Consider the following 17,332-nt stretch of genomic DNA (forward strand, 5'->3'; position numbering starts at 1 on the left):
TGGAAATTTAACTGATTGGATTTGCGCTGCTGAAAACATTTCTGTGCTTTCTGCTGTGCTCTTATTATTTTTGTCTTTTATATTTTACAATTTCTTTAGCGTTCATGACATAAGCGGCATTTCATTGTCAGTCTACCAGGTGCATTCAGTTTTCCTTTAACAACCACTATTACACCAGGTAGGATATACATGACAAGTGGTGAATTGGTGATCCTGAGTGAGGACATCAACAACCTAAATGTGCACATCAGTTCACCTTCTCAGGAAATAGATTTACTCATAAGCTCAGTCATAAGGCCCAAATCAATTACTCCTTAGGGTCCCCTAATGCAAAGAAATCAAAACTCGGCTTCATGCAAAACCACTTCATGTACTTACAAGTTTCCATTGCAAAGATAAGATCCAGAACCACATCTTTTGTATTAGGGCTATCTATTTACTAATTTTTAAAGTTCATTCCAAGGTTAAACTGCATTATTTAATAAGGGTAAATTTTGACAGTAGTGTAGTCATGAATTAAATAAAGACTTGTTTGCTTTGGGTAGTGGTGATATATTTGACTGAGGCAGGACACTGAGTTCAAATTTGCCATAGTCCGGATTGATATCAAACTGCAGAAGCTTGAATGCTGCACTGTGCAAGATCATAGGCTGACGTAGCACAGAAAGAATCAATTCGGCACGTGTCACTGCATATCTTTTTTGGGGACCTTTCCAATTAGTTTTTCACCTTTGTTCTAAATCTTACCCCTTGAAATATTAATTCAATTCCCTGTTGAAAAATGCTACTGAATCATGTCCTTCCATCTTCCTTTCAAACCATGCATTTACATCATAACTGTGTGAAGTTTTTCATCTAGATATCATTTACTGCTCTTGCTGTTTATCCCTCTGACCCATTGCCATAGAAAAGTTTTCTTACTCTATTAAGTCATTGATGCTGTAAGCTTTAATCATGTCAAATTTATTGTCCTATTGATTGTACAAGCACTTACTTGCAGTCACTTGATGTCCTCACTCACCTTCCTCCTTCAGCCAGCATGCTAAAACAGTTTTTATGTTCTTGTGGAAGAAATTGTTTGAAGCTTCACTGGCCCTTTTGTGTGTGTATATTACAGCAGTGAGATTAGTCTTAGTTTTGTTATCTGGCAGTTAACTCATCTTTTTTTTTCTTCACAGACAGTACTTTGTCTTCTTGACAGTGGTGCGGATATTAACAGGCCTAACGTATCAGGCGCTACTCCTTTGTACTTTGCTTGCAGGTACCATGCAATTTTTTTTAAAGGATTGTGTTTTTAGGTCAGATTTAAATCTGTAATTGTTTGCTTTTGCACTTATGGGTTGATTTCCACTAATAGAATATGGCTTCTAATTTTGAAGACCAGCATTTAAAAGGATGTTTTGAGTGATGCAAGCTATTAAAACAGCATTAGGCAAAATTGTTCTGACTGGGAATGTCAGTGAATTGAAACTAAACTCTAATTAGAGTATTTTCTTCAATAACAGTATTGCCATCTAGTAACTAGACTTGGCCATGTGTCCCACACTGGATTTGTATGTTTTCCTATATGGCTTGAAGCTCAGTACTATATGAAGTTACCTGCCACATAATAGATTACTCTATTTGTAAAATCCCTTTCTTTTCCCCCAGGTAGAGGTAAAACAGGGAAGTTATTCTCTTTAATCCTGAACTAGTAAGGTAGAGTTAGGGCAAAGATTGTGGTCTTGCCACCATATAGTTCTTCAAGCTAGCAGATTCTATCTGGAAGTCCAGCTTTTGTTGATGCCATTAAGTAATTAATTCTATTATCAAAATTGCTCCAGTAATTAAACAGGGATGTCTCCTGTTTTACCTCTTATCTTTATCCATTCAACGTGAGGTTATAATGTCTGAATTGAATGCATAATGTTCTGTTTCATAACAAGTATTTTTTGTGGTTTGCTAGACAGCTTAAGTTCTCACCCACTTGATTAAGCTAACTGTATCTTTGCCGATTCTGTCCTCACAACTTTTGTGTCAATTTTTTTAACACTGGCAAACTTGGTTGTGCGAGTGCTTTAGGTTGATTCTTGGGAAGAATAGGTTTGAACTATACTTGTCAAGAATTCAGGATAATGAAATATGATCGTAGTGGGGGGGCAGAGTTTTTGGGAAGGGAGGGTTAGGTGAGAGGATTTTTCACCTGGGGAATTCAAGGATGAGGGGGCAATGTTTCAGGGAAGAATATTCTAACTGAACAAAGATTTCTTAGATTGGCCATGAATCTTTGGAACTCTTTATCCCAGAGATCTGCAGTGGTTGGATCATTGAATATAGTCAGGTATGTACATTATTCATCAAAGAGCAGTTGTGGTTTATAAGCAGCAGGCAGGAGAATGGAGTTAATCATATCAGTCATAGTATTACTGAATGGGATAGCAGACACAAAATGTCATCTGTAATCCAAGCTCTTTATAGATTGCAAATAATTGTGGTTCCAGCCCTGAACTGGCATGTCATAGGTTAACAGCTTCAAATCATAAAAAAGATCCATTTATCTGATTATAGTTTTAATGAGCCATTCTTGTACTAATTTTAATGTATTACCTCCAATGCTATGAACTGTTATTTCTGTTGTGTTATTGAATATGTTGCATCTAAGGATTTTCTGCTTTGCTAGTTGTATCATGAGAAAGCTTTCAAAATCATCAAACAGGATTCCCCTTTCATTAAACCATCTCAATGATATTTAATCATTTTATGATTTTATAAATGTTCTGCTGCTGATACTTTATTGATAATAGGCTAATGGCTTTCAATTTCTTGCTTTCTGCCCTTCTTTCCTTCTCTACTAGAATGTTTTGTGGTTGTCCAATCTGTGAGATCCATTCATAATGTGGGAAACTTTGGCAGATCAAAATCAGTGCAGCTGCTTTTAACCTGTCAGGTTCTGAGCTTGCCAGATTTTAACTCTGTTCATTTGCCAAGTTCTATATATATTCCTGCATTTGCAGTCTCCTGTGCTTCCACATTCTAATTCTGACTTGCATTAAAAAGGAGAGAAAGATCTTTCCACATTCCCAAGTGTTGCTGTGCTTCCTTATTTACCACTTTATTTCTATATATTGGCTGCCACAGAAAAAGCTGGGTTAGTTTCAGTTGTCTTGTAATGTTCATGATTATAACTAATGAAGTTGATATTACGTCAATTTATTGCAGCCATGGTCAAAGGGATACAGCACAGATCTTGATTTCAAGAGGTGCCAAATACTTACCTGACAACAATGGTGTTACCCCACTGGATCTCTGTGTGCAGGTATAACACAGTATTGTTTTATCTGATACAGTGATTTAAGAAAGGTCCTCCTATTTTCCATCCATAGGAGGAATAGAAATTAGAGTTCAAGCATATAACATTTTTTAGCATAGGTTCCAATAGATGAATTATGAAGTTTCTGTTTCTGAATTAAACTATTGATGGACGTGCAACTTTGATTAGAAATACAGAAGTAGGTAGGTTGAGCTTTGAGCCTTTTCTGCCATTTATTTTGATAATAGCTGATCATTTATCTCGAAGTATACCGTCACTTTTTCTATGTATCTCTCTCTGCCTTTTGCTAAGTATATCAGTCTCAATTCAACAACCTGTTCTCTAATAATGAATTCCTCTAGGTTCACCTTCCCTTGGGTGAAGAAACTTCCAAATGCAGTCTTGTAATGGGGCAGAAGTTTAGACACCCTAGCAAGAGAAAACAAAGTTTGCATTCTGTATAGCTTTGTCAAAACTATTTAAAGACATGCAAAGCTATCTATGGAATTGTTTCATTTTTCTGCAAAGTTAGCATCATGCATAAGCTTAAACCATCATTGCAGTGACCAGAGTTTATCCCCTCTACGTGGTGTATAATTTTAACAGCCAGGAATTTGCAATTGCTGAGTTACAGCTGTTGCACTAATTTGTTGGAACACAAGGAGCAGAAATGAGTAGGTCATTTGCGTAACGAAGGGTCTCGGCCCGAAACGTCGACAGTGCTTCTCCTTATGCTGCCTGTCCTGCTGTGTTCCACCAGCATTTTGTGTGTGTTGTAGGTCATTTCAATTTGATTTTTTTTCTCAGTGCCAGTTCCCTGCAATAACCCTGCAACCTTTAATTCCTTTGGTATTCGCAAATCAATAAATTTTTCTTGCACATGCTCAGTGGTTGAGCTGTCATAGCCCTCCTGATTTGCTACCCTTCAAGTTAACAAATTTCCACTAATCTCCAATGGACTTCGCATCTTAAGAAGGCTATTGGTTTGGAATGCCATTGATAGGGGTCCAACATAATTCCTCACCCTTGCCCTTTTCATAATTATCTGCTCAAAGTTTTACTTTATTTTGTTAACAAGTTGGTCAAGAATAATGCTATGATGCTTTTGCTTCTTCAGGGTGGATATGGGGAAACATGTGAAATTTTAATCCAACACCATCCCAGGCTCTTTCAAACACTTATCCAGATGACACAGAGTGAGGATATCAAGGAAAACATGGTAAGGTCGAACTTAATAAGATTGATTACTTATTTTAAATGTACTTGCACAATTTACAGTGAACACTAAAATGAATGTATATATGAGCAATTGTCATATTCTGTCATCCTGTGCCATCTAGTGTTACAATATGGAAGCTCAGTTCTGTTCAAAGATTCTGATCATTTGGGAGTGATTTTAAAAAGTAGGCCTTATCTTCCTCACTGAAAAGACACTTAAATCATGGTGCTGATATTATGGAATCGTTTTGGCATTTGTAGTAGATGGTAAATGTGATTTGTGATATTGGATTAATGACCTGTGTAATTTTTAAACTTTCACTGATCTAGTATTCCAACTTGGATTCTTGAGCAATGTTTTCCTTGGAATTATATAAGTAGAATTGGATTAAGTATTCAGTGATACTGAAGAGATATAAATGTTCTAATGTTATACTTTTAGAAATTTATGTTATATGGTTTTATTAGTTATTGTTTATCTTAAAAGCGGAAACCCCATTGGTGGTTATTGCAATACGTATTTACTTTCCCATCCACACTTCTCAATTTTAGAGTTCTTGAATTCACTGCAGTTCTTCTCAGTTAGAGAAACCATATTTTTTCTAAATACTCTTCAGATCTTCTGTTTAATTCTAACAAAGGAGACTTGTTAAATTTCACTTTAAGTAGAGCTTATCTTCAAAAAAGAGGTTTGTCAACATGAAAAATATTGAGCACATCTAGTGCTTAATGTTTAAGTGGCCATCCCCTCATACTGCAGCTATGTCTTGTTGGAGGTTCACTCACTAGTGAAAATATAAACTGAAAAAAGTCTGCAGATGCTGCAAATTCAAAGCAGCAATACACAAAATGCTGGAAGAACTTGGCAGGTCAAGAGGGATATATGGAAATGAATAAATAGTTGACATTTCGGGCTGAAATCCTTCTTCAAGACTGGAAAGGAAGGGAGAAGCTGCCAGAATAAAAAGCTGGCGGGAGGGGAAGGAGGAAAGCTATAAGGTGAAGCATAGTGGCATCTACCCTGTGACGCTCAGTCAGAATCTCATGTTTCAATATGATCACCCCTCATTCTTTTGATCATTAAAGCATATAATCTTTTGGCTTCTTGTGGTATGACAGCCCTTTCATCCATGAATCAGCTTAGTGAATCTTTTTGTAATGCTTTCAATGCCAGTATGATGTTCTTTAGAGGACTGAATTTTTCACTGTACCCCGAACTGCTTTTTGTCTTATTTCCGTGAACAATGGAGTCACACTTGCAGTTTTTCAGTTGGTACCTTCCTGGAAATGACTTTGTAACACTTTAACCAATTCCTTTGTGATTTCTGCAGCCACTTTCTTTAAAATGATCTGCAAGCCGCTTGGACCTGGTGGCTTGTCTTCCTTTACTCCCATTAGTTTTCTAATACCTTATCACTTGTGATAGTGATTGTTACAAGTTTTTCAAATTTTGTATTTCTGGTAGCTTTGCAGAATACATTATAAGTGTCTTAGACAAATTAAGTGACTAAAAGTCAGTTTTTGCATTTAGTTACGCAAGGTTCTTGAGCACTTGTGCCCGCAGAATGAGAACCAGTATCAGAAGATCCTCACCAGTCTTGCTGAGGTTGCCACAACAAATGGTCACAAACTACTCAGGTGAGTTGACATGCTTTATTATCATCCAAAGATATTTTAATTCTGACCTGCATTTTTCACCCATAATATAGCATTCTAATTAGTAAGAAATTGTCTGGGCTATTGTTTCCAAAATATTTTTTTCAAATTACTTCAGCTGTATGTGCATATCTGTAATGTAATCATCTAAGGCATAATTGTGAGATGTCCAGAGTAATGAAGGACCAAAGTACTAATTGCTTAGCCTTCGAGTTGAATGCACTTTAACCTGATAAAATCAATATGATAAAATGGTCTGAAGAAAGCTGTTCTGTATTGTAAGCTGCTTCTACAAAAATATTTGATTGTTATAGGACATTTAGTTATAGGTATGTTCAAGCAACAGCAAAGGTGATTATGCATCTGTATTTTTGGTTTGTATGTATTTGAATTTGTTATTTCTACATCATTGTAGTAATGAACACAAAGAACATTGACCTATTATTTTGAATTCCTACATACCAATTGGCTAATATTCATTCAGACTGAGTGTATTCCATTCTGCAACAATTAAAATATTTATTTGGAATATTTGTTATACAAAACCTTTACAGGCTGATTATAAATCCTAGTTCTCTTTTCTCAGTATATCAAGTAACTACGAAGCACAGATGAAGAGTCTGTTGAAGATAGTGCGTCTGTTCTGTCATGTATTTCGCCTAGGCCCATCCTCTCCTAGTAATGGAAATGACATGGCTTACAATGGAAATAAAACTCCACGAAGCCAAGTTTTCAAGGTCAGAAAATTGTATGACGTTATTAGGAAGATTGAAGTAAAAGAGCTGAATTTCACAAAGCATGCAAACATTAATCAGACATCTCTTGAAAAAGAAGTAAGTTTGGTTAACAGAGTATGTACATGTTTACAAGTCATGTGAAGCATAAAATCTTTAATTAGATAACTTTTACTTTCCCTTATCTGGGATGTGTCACAAGGAATCTGCAGATTTAAAAAAAACATTTAATTTTAATGTATTAAATGGTTTCAATTTTCCAAAATGAAGCATCTTCAGCTTTAAGTTTTGAAGCAGTCTTCTAGTTAATATATTTCAAATAAAGCATTGATTTGCTCTGGTTCTTAAAGTTGTTTTGTTAAGTTTTTTTTTACTATACCTTGAGGTAGGTCTTCCCTTCCCTTGATACTAGTGCCTAGGCCAATGCTATTATTTCAGCATGACCCAAGGTACAGATCTCGTTTGGGATCTTGGCTACCAGGGGTTTGCAGTGACCCAATATAAGGCTGCAACTGTCAGCACAGAATTGAATTCACTAAACTATTTTGATAGCCAGTGAGGTCTAGAGTCCAGACATTAGGGCTGTCCAAGCCATCAGTGTAGTTAGGTCCTTGAATGTCGAGCAGAGATAATTCCAGTCTCTGTGGGCAATGAAAGAGCTACGTTAAAAATATAGGGTAGGCAAATTAGGACTCAGCCTAGGTGAAATTTCTTCTGTAGAGATCATTAGAATTCTAGATGTTGAAGAACTGAAGGATGTAGGGGTAGGCCTGGAAAATTGTTTTGAGATTTAAATACAGCTCCTTGTTTTCAATAGCAGAAAAATACCCTCTTTTTAATTCTTGTATTAGAACAATTTTCAGTATTTTGGGATGTTGGTCTTTCTAAGGTGACTCGAGCACATATTATCAGGCCTCTTTGAAGGACTGGGAGAATAAAAGTTCCATAGCACCATTTTGAAGGACAGGATTCTTTTGTTGAGAGATAAACTTAAAGCATTAAATGGCATAACCTTAGTAAGCCAATTGGGTGCTAATAAATAAGATCGAGTCTTCTCAACAAAGCCATTCTTTATTTTCGATATAATCCTAAGATGTTGTAGCTTGATTGTCTATCTGCCTCAGCCATGAATATATTCAAATGATCCATCTCCAAAGCTGATGATGAGCCCTACCCATTAGCTATGGTCCTGATGAAAGGTCTCGGCCCAAAACATTGACTATTTACTCATTCCAATAGATACTGCCTGGCCAGTTGAGTTCCTCCAGCATTTTATGTGTGTCCTTTGCTCTCCTCTTGACATGGACAAATACAGTGTGCAAAAGCCTTAGGGCACCCTAGCTGGATGTATGCGCTCAAGCCTTTTGCACAGCACTGTATTTCTCCATATTTAACATAAAAAACTTAGAAAATCCCCACATAAACCTGAAAAACTTCATGTGGCAGAGATCTGCAGGTCTTTGGTTTTCCCGTTGTAACATTTCTAAGATGTTAAGAATCACTACAATTGCCATTTAATAGGATTGATGTGGTTCCAGAAAATAGGGTCAAATACAGTACTTGATTTTTGGCATTATCAATCTTAGTAAATCTTAAATTTGCAGAAAACTTCCACAATAAAGTACTGTTTTCATGATGGTTTTTAATACTTTTTTTTTGCTTTTACAGCCATTAGAGCTGCTGTGGCATTCATTGGATGAGTGGCTAGTTCTCATTGCTACTGAACTGAAGAAAAATCAAGAAGACTCTGCAATGGATACCAAAAATATCGCTTCCATTTTACTGAAGCAGAGAGCCCAAGAGCAGAGAGCTGTCGTAAATGCACAGACCCTTGATACTGTAAGGAAGGAGGTCTTGGAAAATCAATGTGCCAGCTCTGAGAAGGAAGAAGATAGTGAAGATCAGATACAGGATGCCAGTTCAGATGGTTTAGATGTAATTTCTATGACAGCAAATCGACTCAGTGCAGTGATCCAAGCGTTTTATATGTGTTGCTCCTGTCAGATGCCACAGGGGTGAGAAAGTTTGGATTAATTTTGGTTGTATCCTTAATTTCAACTTCATCCCCGCTTGTATGGTAAAACCGCCTGAATAAGAACCATTTACAACAAAGAAAGAGTATCTAAAGTTTGTCACTTAGGAGATGAGATTGGGGCATTAATAAATAAAATTGAGAAATGACAGAGGTTCCAAATGGGTTTTTACAATAAAATACACCAAAAGATCTCAGTAGTAGTTAACCATGGGGATTTTGTGAGGGAAGAGCTTAAAATAATTACTAACTAGCAAAAATTCATTATCGGCAAATGAATGGGTCTTAAGATTGACGAGTTCCCTGGACCTGAAATGTATTTTATGACTTCGAAGCTAGTGAATACGTTTATTGTAATCTTCCAAAATTCCCTACATTTTGCTGAGATGCCATGTGACTGGTAAATCATGTATGTGATGCAAAGGTTCAAAAAGGGAGGGGCAGGAAGCATAAAAGCATAGGCCAATTAGCTTGGCAGCTACCATTGGGGATACAGTAGGAAACTATCTTTAGAATCAACATGATTTTATGAGGAATATTTGATGCATTTGCTGGATTTATTTTAAGGTATAGTGGGTAGGATGGATAAAGGAACAGCAGGCGTAAGATAATGAGTATCAGAAGGTCTTTGATAAGATGCCAGAAAACATTATTGCATAAAATGCAAGTTCAGGGTTGGGAGCAATTTACTGATATGGATAAAAGGCACCTAGCTAACAAAAGAGTGGGAATAAATGTTTTATTTTCTGATTGGTAATCAGTAATTTGTGAGCTATCACAGGTCATGATAATTTATTATCTATATTGATGAATTAAGTGACTATGTACCATTGCTACGTTTGCTCATGACAAAATAATTTTTAAGTAGGGCACAGCTCTTAGTGAGATTGACAGTATCTCATTTCAAAGTTGAGGAATATTGAAGGTCACAAGTATTGTTATTCTTCATTCCAGAAAGTTGTGGAGGTACTTGTCAAATATTGTCTGGGTAGAAATTGACAAATACTAGAACAAGGGTTTGAGGGGTATGCTGCTAGGGTAGGAAAGTGGTTTTATGCTTAGGCTTGTATCATGTCTGAATGGTAAAGCCGGCTTAAGGGGCAGATGTATTGCTGCTACTTGTGTTTTCCACTTGTACAATAACTGGCAAATAGTTTAGAATAAAGCCAGAAATTGCTGCAAGTACTCACCTCAGCAGAATTCCAATACCTGTAATTCTTTAAAATTTACTTTGTTCCATTTTTAAACGGCATTTGCACTGAAACTTAGTTATTACAGAGTACATAGATTTGATCTTCAGGTAAGACCTGATGTTTAGAAATAAGGCAGATACTGTTAAAATGATTTTAAAGCACTGCTGGTCAAGCTCATTATGGAGGAACAAATAATGTTACAGTGGAGGAGGTGCATGGTTTCAGAATTACTGGATGAGAAGTCATCAGAATGTTGAGTTTCCAGAACATTGTGTGAGATGATTTCAGAAGAGTTGAAGAAGCGAGTTGGAAAGCTTAGGAGCGTGGAAAAGGACCACATGATAACAGTCTGAGGATGAAGGAAATAAGTACAAAGTTGAAAACATTTTAGGAATAGTATACCCATTGGGAGAGAAAATATCACGTATACTGTGGATATATTCATTGTCTTTGAATTGTCTATAATTGAGGAGAAATTCCCTTCTGTTAATGATTGAAAATACCAAAGATATTCAGCTAGATCACATTAGATCTCCTAAGCATCTGATGGTAGTTCTTATGCCTTATGTATGACTACATAGCTTAGTGTCCCCTTTGTATTCTTATCACCTCAGTCATGCGATCACATTTTTTTGCTGTTTTCTAGTGTCATTGATTGTGTAAGATGTATCCTACATTTTGTTTTTACAGAATGACGTCACCTCGCTTCATTGAATTTGTGTGTAGGCATGATGACGTTTTGAAATGTTTTGTGACCAGGTGAGCAGATGTTTTCAGGTGTCTCCTTTGTTGTTTACTTTATTGGAGTTATCTTTTAAAAATATTATTATTATTTGCTGCAGAAACCCTATAATAATATTTGACCACTTTCACTTTCTTCTGGAGTGCCCTGAGTTGATGTCAAGATTCATGCACATCATCAAAGCACAGGTATTGGTTAATTTCTCATTATAAATGTTGCTTCAATTTCTAAATTTATAAAATGTAGGGATTTTATCAAGCTCAATTTCTGATCTTAAACAGCAGATAGCTGTTCTATTTAACCACTTATTTTATTTCTCTGGGTGTTCAGAAGATTGACTGAAGTCATACTCTTAATTCCAATGTAGCGTTTTTCTCCCCCCATTGTTAGTAATCTGTGAAGTTTAGTTGACAAATTCATTTCTCTGCTTGTGATACAAACCTTTGATTCTAGCTAAAATTAATATTAAAATTTAGCCAGTAAATTATTTTGTAGCTGAAGATGGAAGGAAATGGCAGGCTGAAAATTTGGCTTCTAGTGAGAACACTTTCTCTGTTATTCCTAATTTTTTATCTCTTTAATGATCTTGTCCAGTTGTGAAACCTTTATCGTTATCCTGAACCAGTTTGGAGCAGTGGGGAATAATGACCAAGGTCCAATGTTGGATAACAATGAAGAGATTATAGCCTTCCTGTTTTTACCTGAGGATTTTGACCTGTGTCTTTTTCCAGAGAACCAATATTCACTCTTTCAATATTTTTCATTCTTATCATCCAGGCCTTCAAAGATAGATGTGAGTGGTTCTATGAACATCTTCATGCTAATCATCCTGATTCTGACATGGTACACAGGCCTGTTAATGAAAATGATATCTTGCTTGTTCATCGAGGTACTCAAAGTTTATTTTATCCATAGTAATAACAATTAATTTGAAAATGCTACTGTGGTGGGCATGGTCTGGGGTAAAAGGGCCTGCATTTGTGCTGTATTTTGATAGGTTGGATTATCCCCAAACCAGGAAAGCTGTCTTTTGGCAGCTTTCCTGATCCAGTGATGATCCTTGTCCAATTTCATAATTCTCTCTCCCACTTTGCTGTTTCCAAGTGAAGATGAAGTATTACATTTTTGGCAGCTGTTTGAGGCAGAGAGAATGTATGAAAATTGTAAAATTTTTATACATTAATAAAAGGATAGCTTGTAAGGACTTAAAGAAGTGGCTAGCTTCAGGTTCTATCTAATACTTAAGATACATGGGATCCACAGTGACTTAGCCATTTAGATGCAGAATTTGTTTGCCCGTGGAAGCAGAGGGTAATGGTCATTGGGATTTAATCTGGCTGGAGATCTGTGATTAGTGGTTTTCTGTGGAGACCTCTGCTATTTGTGTAATTTTATGTAAATAGCTTGATTGAAAATGTGCAAGGGTGCAAGTCTGCAGATGACACGAAGACGTGCCATTGTGGATAGTGTAGGAGTTCCAAAGAATGCAGCGGGATATAGATAATTTGTATTTGGGAAATGGTGGTTTATCTGGTTAAGCATGAAATGGTGTATTTTGGGATGTCAAATATAAAAGAAAGTACGGTTAATGGTTGGCCACTGGATAGAACTGATGTACAGAAGAACCTTATGGTTCGTAGCTCTCTGAAAATGGCAGCACAAGTTGGTAGGTACAGAAAAAGGCACTAGGATGCTGTCTGGATTAGAGAGCATGTGCTGCAAAGAGGCTGGACAATCTCGTTTCTTTTCTGGAGTGGTGGAGACTGATAGGAGACCTGATAGAAGTTTATCTTTTCATGAGAGACTTGGGTAGAGCAGACAGCCATTATCTTTTTTCTGGAAGGCATGCATTTAAGGCAAGAGGTGGAAAGTTTAAAGGAGATGTGCAGGTCAAGGAATACACTGCCAGGCGTGATGGTGGGGGCAGACCCTATAGAGGTGTTTAAGTTGCTCTGTGGTGGAGAGTAAAGGGAAATGGGCCGTGTGCAGGTAGAAGCAATTTGTTTATTTCAGCAGCATTATCTTAATGAGTTTGGCATAGCATTGTACAGCGCATTGTTCCTAGCTGTAATGTTCTATTGGTGTGCTGCCACTGCTCCAAGACTTACTGCCATTTCTTTTCGTAGTGAATAGGGATTGTAATGGTAAAAAGAGAAATTGGTTCTGTTCCCTTCCTCTATCATTCTTTATCTGAAGGATTGAGCAGGATTATAGGAACATTGGTTTATATGGTGGCTTTGAAGTGAGTCTCCACACTATTTTCCTTTTTGCTAACATATTTGTCATTTTAATGATTTAGTGACTGGCTGACTATTAGAGTTATAAATTTTCTACAGAGCAGGCAGAGTTGTTGAACATTTTGAAGGCTGAGACAGATTTTTGTATGACAGGGAAATTAAAGTTTATGGGTATTATATAGGAAAGTTGACCCTGTGATCAAAATAAGATTAGGCATTATTGAATGCTGGTGTAGTCTCCTCTGAGTCTGTATTTCTACCTGCTATTCTTATTTCTTTTGTCCTTAAGGTGAATATTGGCTGCTGAATTTTAATATATTGTATTTTTGAAAAAACAAAAATAAAAATAAAAATACAGGAGATACTCAACAGGTCAGCCAACATCTGTAGCTAGGGAAAGAGGTAAAATTTTGGGTTGAAGTTACTTCATCAGAAGTGCGAAACTGAGCAAGCAAGTTGGTTTTAAGTTGCAGAGAGGTTGGAGAAGAGTGGATAGTGTGAAGGGTGGGACAGGGCTTTGGTTACTATAGTATTTTCAATATCCAATCACGCATGGAAAGTAAAATAAAAATTGGGATAAAAGGGTCATGGGAAATATTTTTCTGTCTCCTATCATTAATTTAAACCTGAAAATATTAGGCAATTTTGTAGTGAAGGTTAGTTTTTCAGTTTTCCAATATCTAGAAGTTAGTTTGGAATAATCAGGATTACACTGGATATGCAGTCGATTCCGGTTAATTGGGAAGGATTGAGACCAGTACATATTGCCCCAATTAACCATAGTTTCATGGACATAGCTAAAAAGCTATTAAAAACAGACAAACTACAGTTTGACTGAGTAATGAATTATGTATTTAAATGAAATAAAGCACAAATTAGAACATAGCCAATACTACTACAATAGTATAAAACTATATTAGTTCCTAATAGTTATCAATGAAGGAATTCATCCGGTGTATGCTACCATGTTCTTTCGATTTACATGAATGAACAAAATCAGCACAGACACCGAGTGCAGATAATGGACAGCCTTGAAACAATGCTATTGACGATTGCATCCTCAGTATGTTCATTTTCATTGTAATATTCAAGGTGATTGTTGACACCTTCAAATTTTTCATTGTTCCTAACTCGTTGAAGCCATAAAATCATTCCATTTTTACTGCTGGCTGTTTCTGGCACCTGGCACCTGAAAGCATGAAACCACAGTGAGGAAAATAGTCCTGATTTGTCTTCCTGCTTATTTCTCACTATCACTGATAAAAATTAGTGCCTTTTGAACACAAATATGCAACTGATGCTATTTATAAACTGTTTAGTGTCTAGAGGCCATGCAAGTGCACGCGACTGACATTATTTAGAAACTGTTTGGCAACAGTCTCTTGTCCCAAATAAGTGACTGCTCAATTAACTGATAGCCTGATTAACTGGAATCTACTGCATATCATAGATTTGGCAAGCTCGAGCATGCTTTGCTTATTACCTATTTGTTGACACAGCAATGTAAAGCAATTTAATATGTCTAAATGTTGAGCTGGGCAACAAAATGCCATTATCATGTACCTTTTGGCAAAGCATGGAATTTCTGACATCTTCCTTAACTTGTGTTTTCACTGTGTGCTTTCTTGCTGGAAGTTGCTGCGTGTCATGTAAATAAATGACATGTATGTAAATAATAGTTTGCATATGCATAGCCAAAAGAAAATCTAAAAACTTGCCTGATCTCTGTGTGAAATTAATAACCCAGACCAAAATTCTGAAGCATATTTTAAAATTGCTTTATTGTATGCAATATTATATCTCTTCGTAGTGTAGGAGATCATTTGGTTTATTGACAATAGACTGTCAATCCTATTCCCCCTTAAATAATAAAACTGTGATGAACAGGTGCATGTGCAGAGCATCCTTGGAGGATAAGCTTGTACTCCAGTTCCCCACGTGAGGTGGAAAAAAAAATTGATGTTAGAACTAGGAAAGAACTTTTGCTTTGTTATTGGCAGCTTTGCGTGACTAATTAGATTAGAGGAAAAAGGCTGCTGAGGGACTGTTAATCAGAAGTTCAGTTATAAGTTTGGGTCTGATTTGTGTACAAGGAAGATTTGAAGGCCATTACATCCAGCAGTGTACATCATAATTTGTTGTCACATCAGTTGATCACTTCGATTTCCGTACCCTTTGGAAACTTTAACAATAATATTGTATTGTTAAGTTAGTTTTTTTAATGCCTTGAGGCAGGATTTCCCTTGATATTAGTGCCTTGGGTAATGCTATTATTTCAGCATGACCTCTGGCACACTCCTCAGTTGCGAGCTTGGCTATATCATAACTTGTTGTCACATCAATTTTCTAACTCTTTGGAAATTGCAATAACATAGATTCTGTTTTTGTAGATTCAATTTTCCAGAGTAGTTGTGAGGTTGTTTCAAAAGCAAGCTATGAAAAATTGAAACAAGGTGTCGCTGTGCGTTTTCATGGAGAAGAAGGGATGGTATGCATTGTTTCCCTTTCAGAATGATTTAAGTAATTTCTGGCACCTATGTAATTCAATGCATTTTACAAATACATTGTTATCAAATTGTTATATAATTTTGATGTCAGCAGTGATATTGTAACATTTAAGTGAATAGTGTGTTAATGTTTTCAATTATGGTTACCATTTAAAATTTGTACATTGAAATTTATGATGGGCTCTGAGAAACTTAATATATTATGTTTGATCAGTTCATTTTCCTAATTCCTTACAGTATTCTTGCTGAAACAATTAAATCAGTTGGTATTTAAAAAGACCCCTTGGCCCACCACGTTCATACCAACCATCAAACATCCATGTCTACTAATCCTTAATACAAATACACTGGCAACATTTTGTGCCCTGCTGATCGAAGACTTGCCTGTATTCAAAAACGTTGAGAGTACCAGCTATACCTTTAAGCAGTATTCCTGATTTCAACCATCCTTTTGTTTAGGACTCCTCTAGGACTCCTATCTCTTAACCCAATCTGGTTTTAGTTATCTTCTATAACTTTTCTTCTATATTTGAGCTCCTTAATTTAGTACACCCATATAAGGCCCTCATTCCTCCAAGGTATGGTTTAGAAAACAGTATGTAAATTTATTGATCCTAATTTAATTCTACTGAGAAGTTTTGTTAAAATTATTCAGATAATTAACACATAAATTCAAGATAAAGAAATTCATTGACCCTCTGCCATTTGAAAGCGAGATCTGGCCAGTCACTTTCAATGCTTCGGTAATATTGAAGAAACAATTTGACAGAATAATATTAGAAAAGTTTTAAGTATTTATGTGCATTGGCCTGCTTTACATGCAGATTGATTTTTCATCGCTATAATTGTCAGTATGCTAAATAATTGATTATGTTTATGTTGAATGGATCTCTCTTGATAGAATGTGAGTTGATAGCTGAAATTTCCAGGATACCTTTGAGCCTCAGTTCTCTCAAAAAAACCTGGATAGAAAATTTTGTTATGGTTAGAACAAGGGAGGAGATAGTGCTGGCAGTCCCTGGTTTACAAACAGTTTGAGCTAAATTATGCAACAGATCTAGTTAGTCAGATTACTAACTTTCACCCTACCCTTAAATTCACTTTGTCCATCTCTGACACCTCCCTTCCCTTTCTTGATCTTTCTGTTTCGATCTCTGAGCCAACCTACTGATTCCTATGGTTATCTCTTCCCACCCTACCTCCTGTAAAAATGCTGTTCCCTTCCAGTTTCTTTGCCTCTGCCATATCTGTTCCCAATGCACCAAGTTTCAGAATCTCCGACATGACCTCCTTTAAAGAATGTGATTTCCCACTACTATTGATGCTATCCTCATTCGCATTTCCTTTTTTCACTTCACCTTCTCGCGGCCTTAATTTTGATAGAACCTCTCTTGTCCTTACCACCCCATCAGTCTCTCTATCCAACACATTATCCTCTGCAACTTCTGCCATATCCATGGGATCCTACATCTTTACTCACAACCCTCCCCCCCCCCCCCAAGTTTTCTGCAAGGATCGCTCCCTCCGCGATCCCCTTGTCCATTTGTCCTTCACAACTTATCTCCCTCCTTGCACTTGTCTCTGCAAGTGGCCTAATGTATAAATACCTGCCTATACATCTCCCTCACCTCCATTCTGTACCCCAAACAGTCCATTCAGGTGAGGCAACACTTCACCAGTGAATCAGCTGGGGTTGTCTACTGCGTTCAGTGCTTCCGATACAG

The 17,332-nt window shown here is 36.6% G+C and overlaps 1 protein-coding gene across 8 annotated transcripts in view; it reads left to right on the top strand.

The window, feature by feature from the left end:
* hace1 (HECT domain and ankyrin repeat containing E3 ubiquitin protein ligase 1) overlaps window positions 1-17,332 on the top strand; it is a 69,067-nt gene that overhangs the window by 18,877 nt on the left and 32,858 nt on the right. For 6 of the 8 annotated variants that reach the window (XM_059982320.1, XM_059982323.1, XM_059982322.1 and 3 more), the window contains 10 exons: window positions 1,179-1,261; window positions 3,199-3,295; window positions 4,407-4,508; window positions 6,039-6,145; window positions 6,750-6,996; window positions 8,566-8,912; window positions 10,813-10,881; window positions 10,965-11,052; window positions 11,642-11,753; window positions 15,492-15,589. In XM_059982320.1, coding sequence (XP_059838303.1) covers window positions 1,179-1,261; window positions 3,199-3,295; window positions 4,407-4,508; window positions 6,039-6,145; window positions 6,750-6,996; window positions 8,566-8,912; window positions 10,813-10,881; window positions 10,965-11,052; window positions 11,642-11,753; window positions 15,492-15,589 — 1,350 coding nt within the window. The remainder of the gene's footprint in view (window positions 1-1,178; window positions 1,262-3,198; window positions 3,296-4,406; window positions 4,509-6,038; window positions 6,146-6,749; window positions 6,997-8,565; window positions 8,913-10,812; window positions 10,882-10,964; window positions 11,053-11,641; window positions 11,754-15,491; window positions 15,590-17,332) is intronic. The other 2 variants (XM_059982324.1, XM_059982325.1) reach the window with 1 other exon arrangement.

The sequence above is a fragment of the Hypanus sabinus genome, chromosome 10 (assembly GCF_030144855.1).
Source record: "Hypanus sabinus isolate sHypSab1 chromosome 10, sHypSab1.hap1, whole genome shotgun sequence".
Classification (NCBI taxonomy): Eukaryota; Metazoa; Chordata; class Chondrichthyes; order Myliobatiformes; family Dasyatidae; genus Hypanus; species Hypanus sabinus.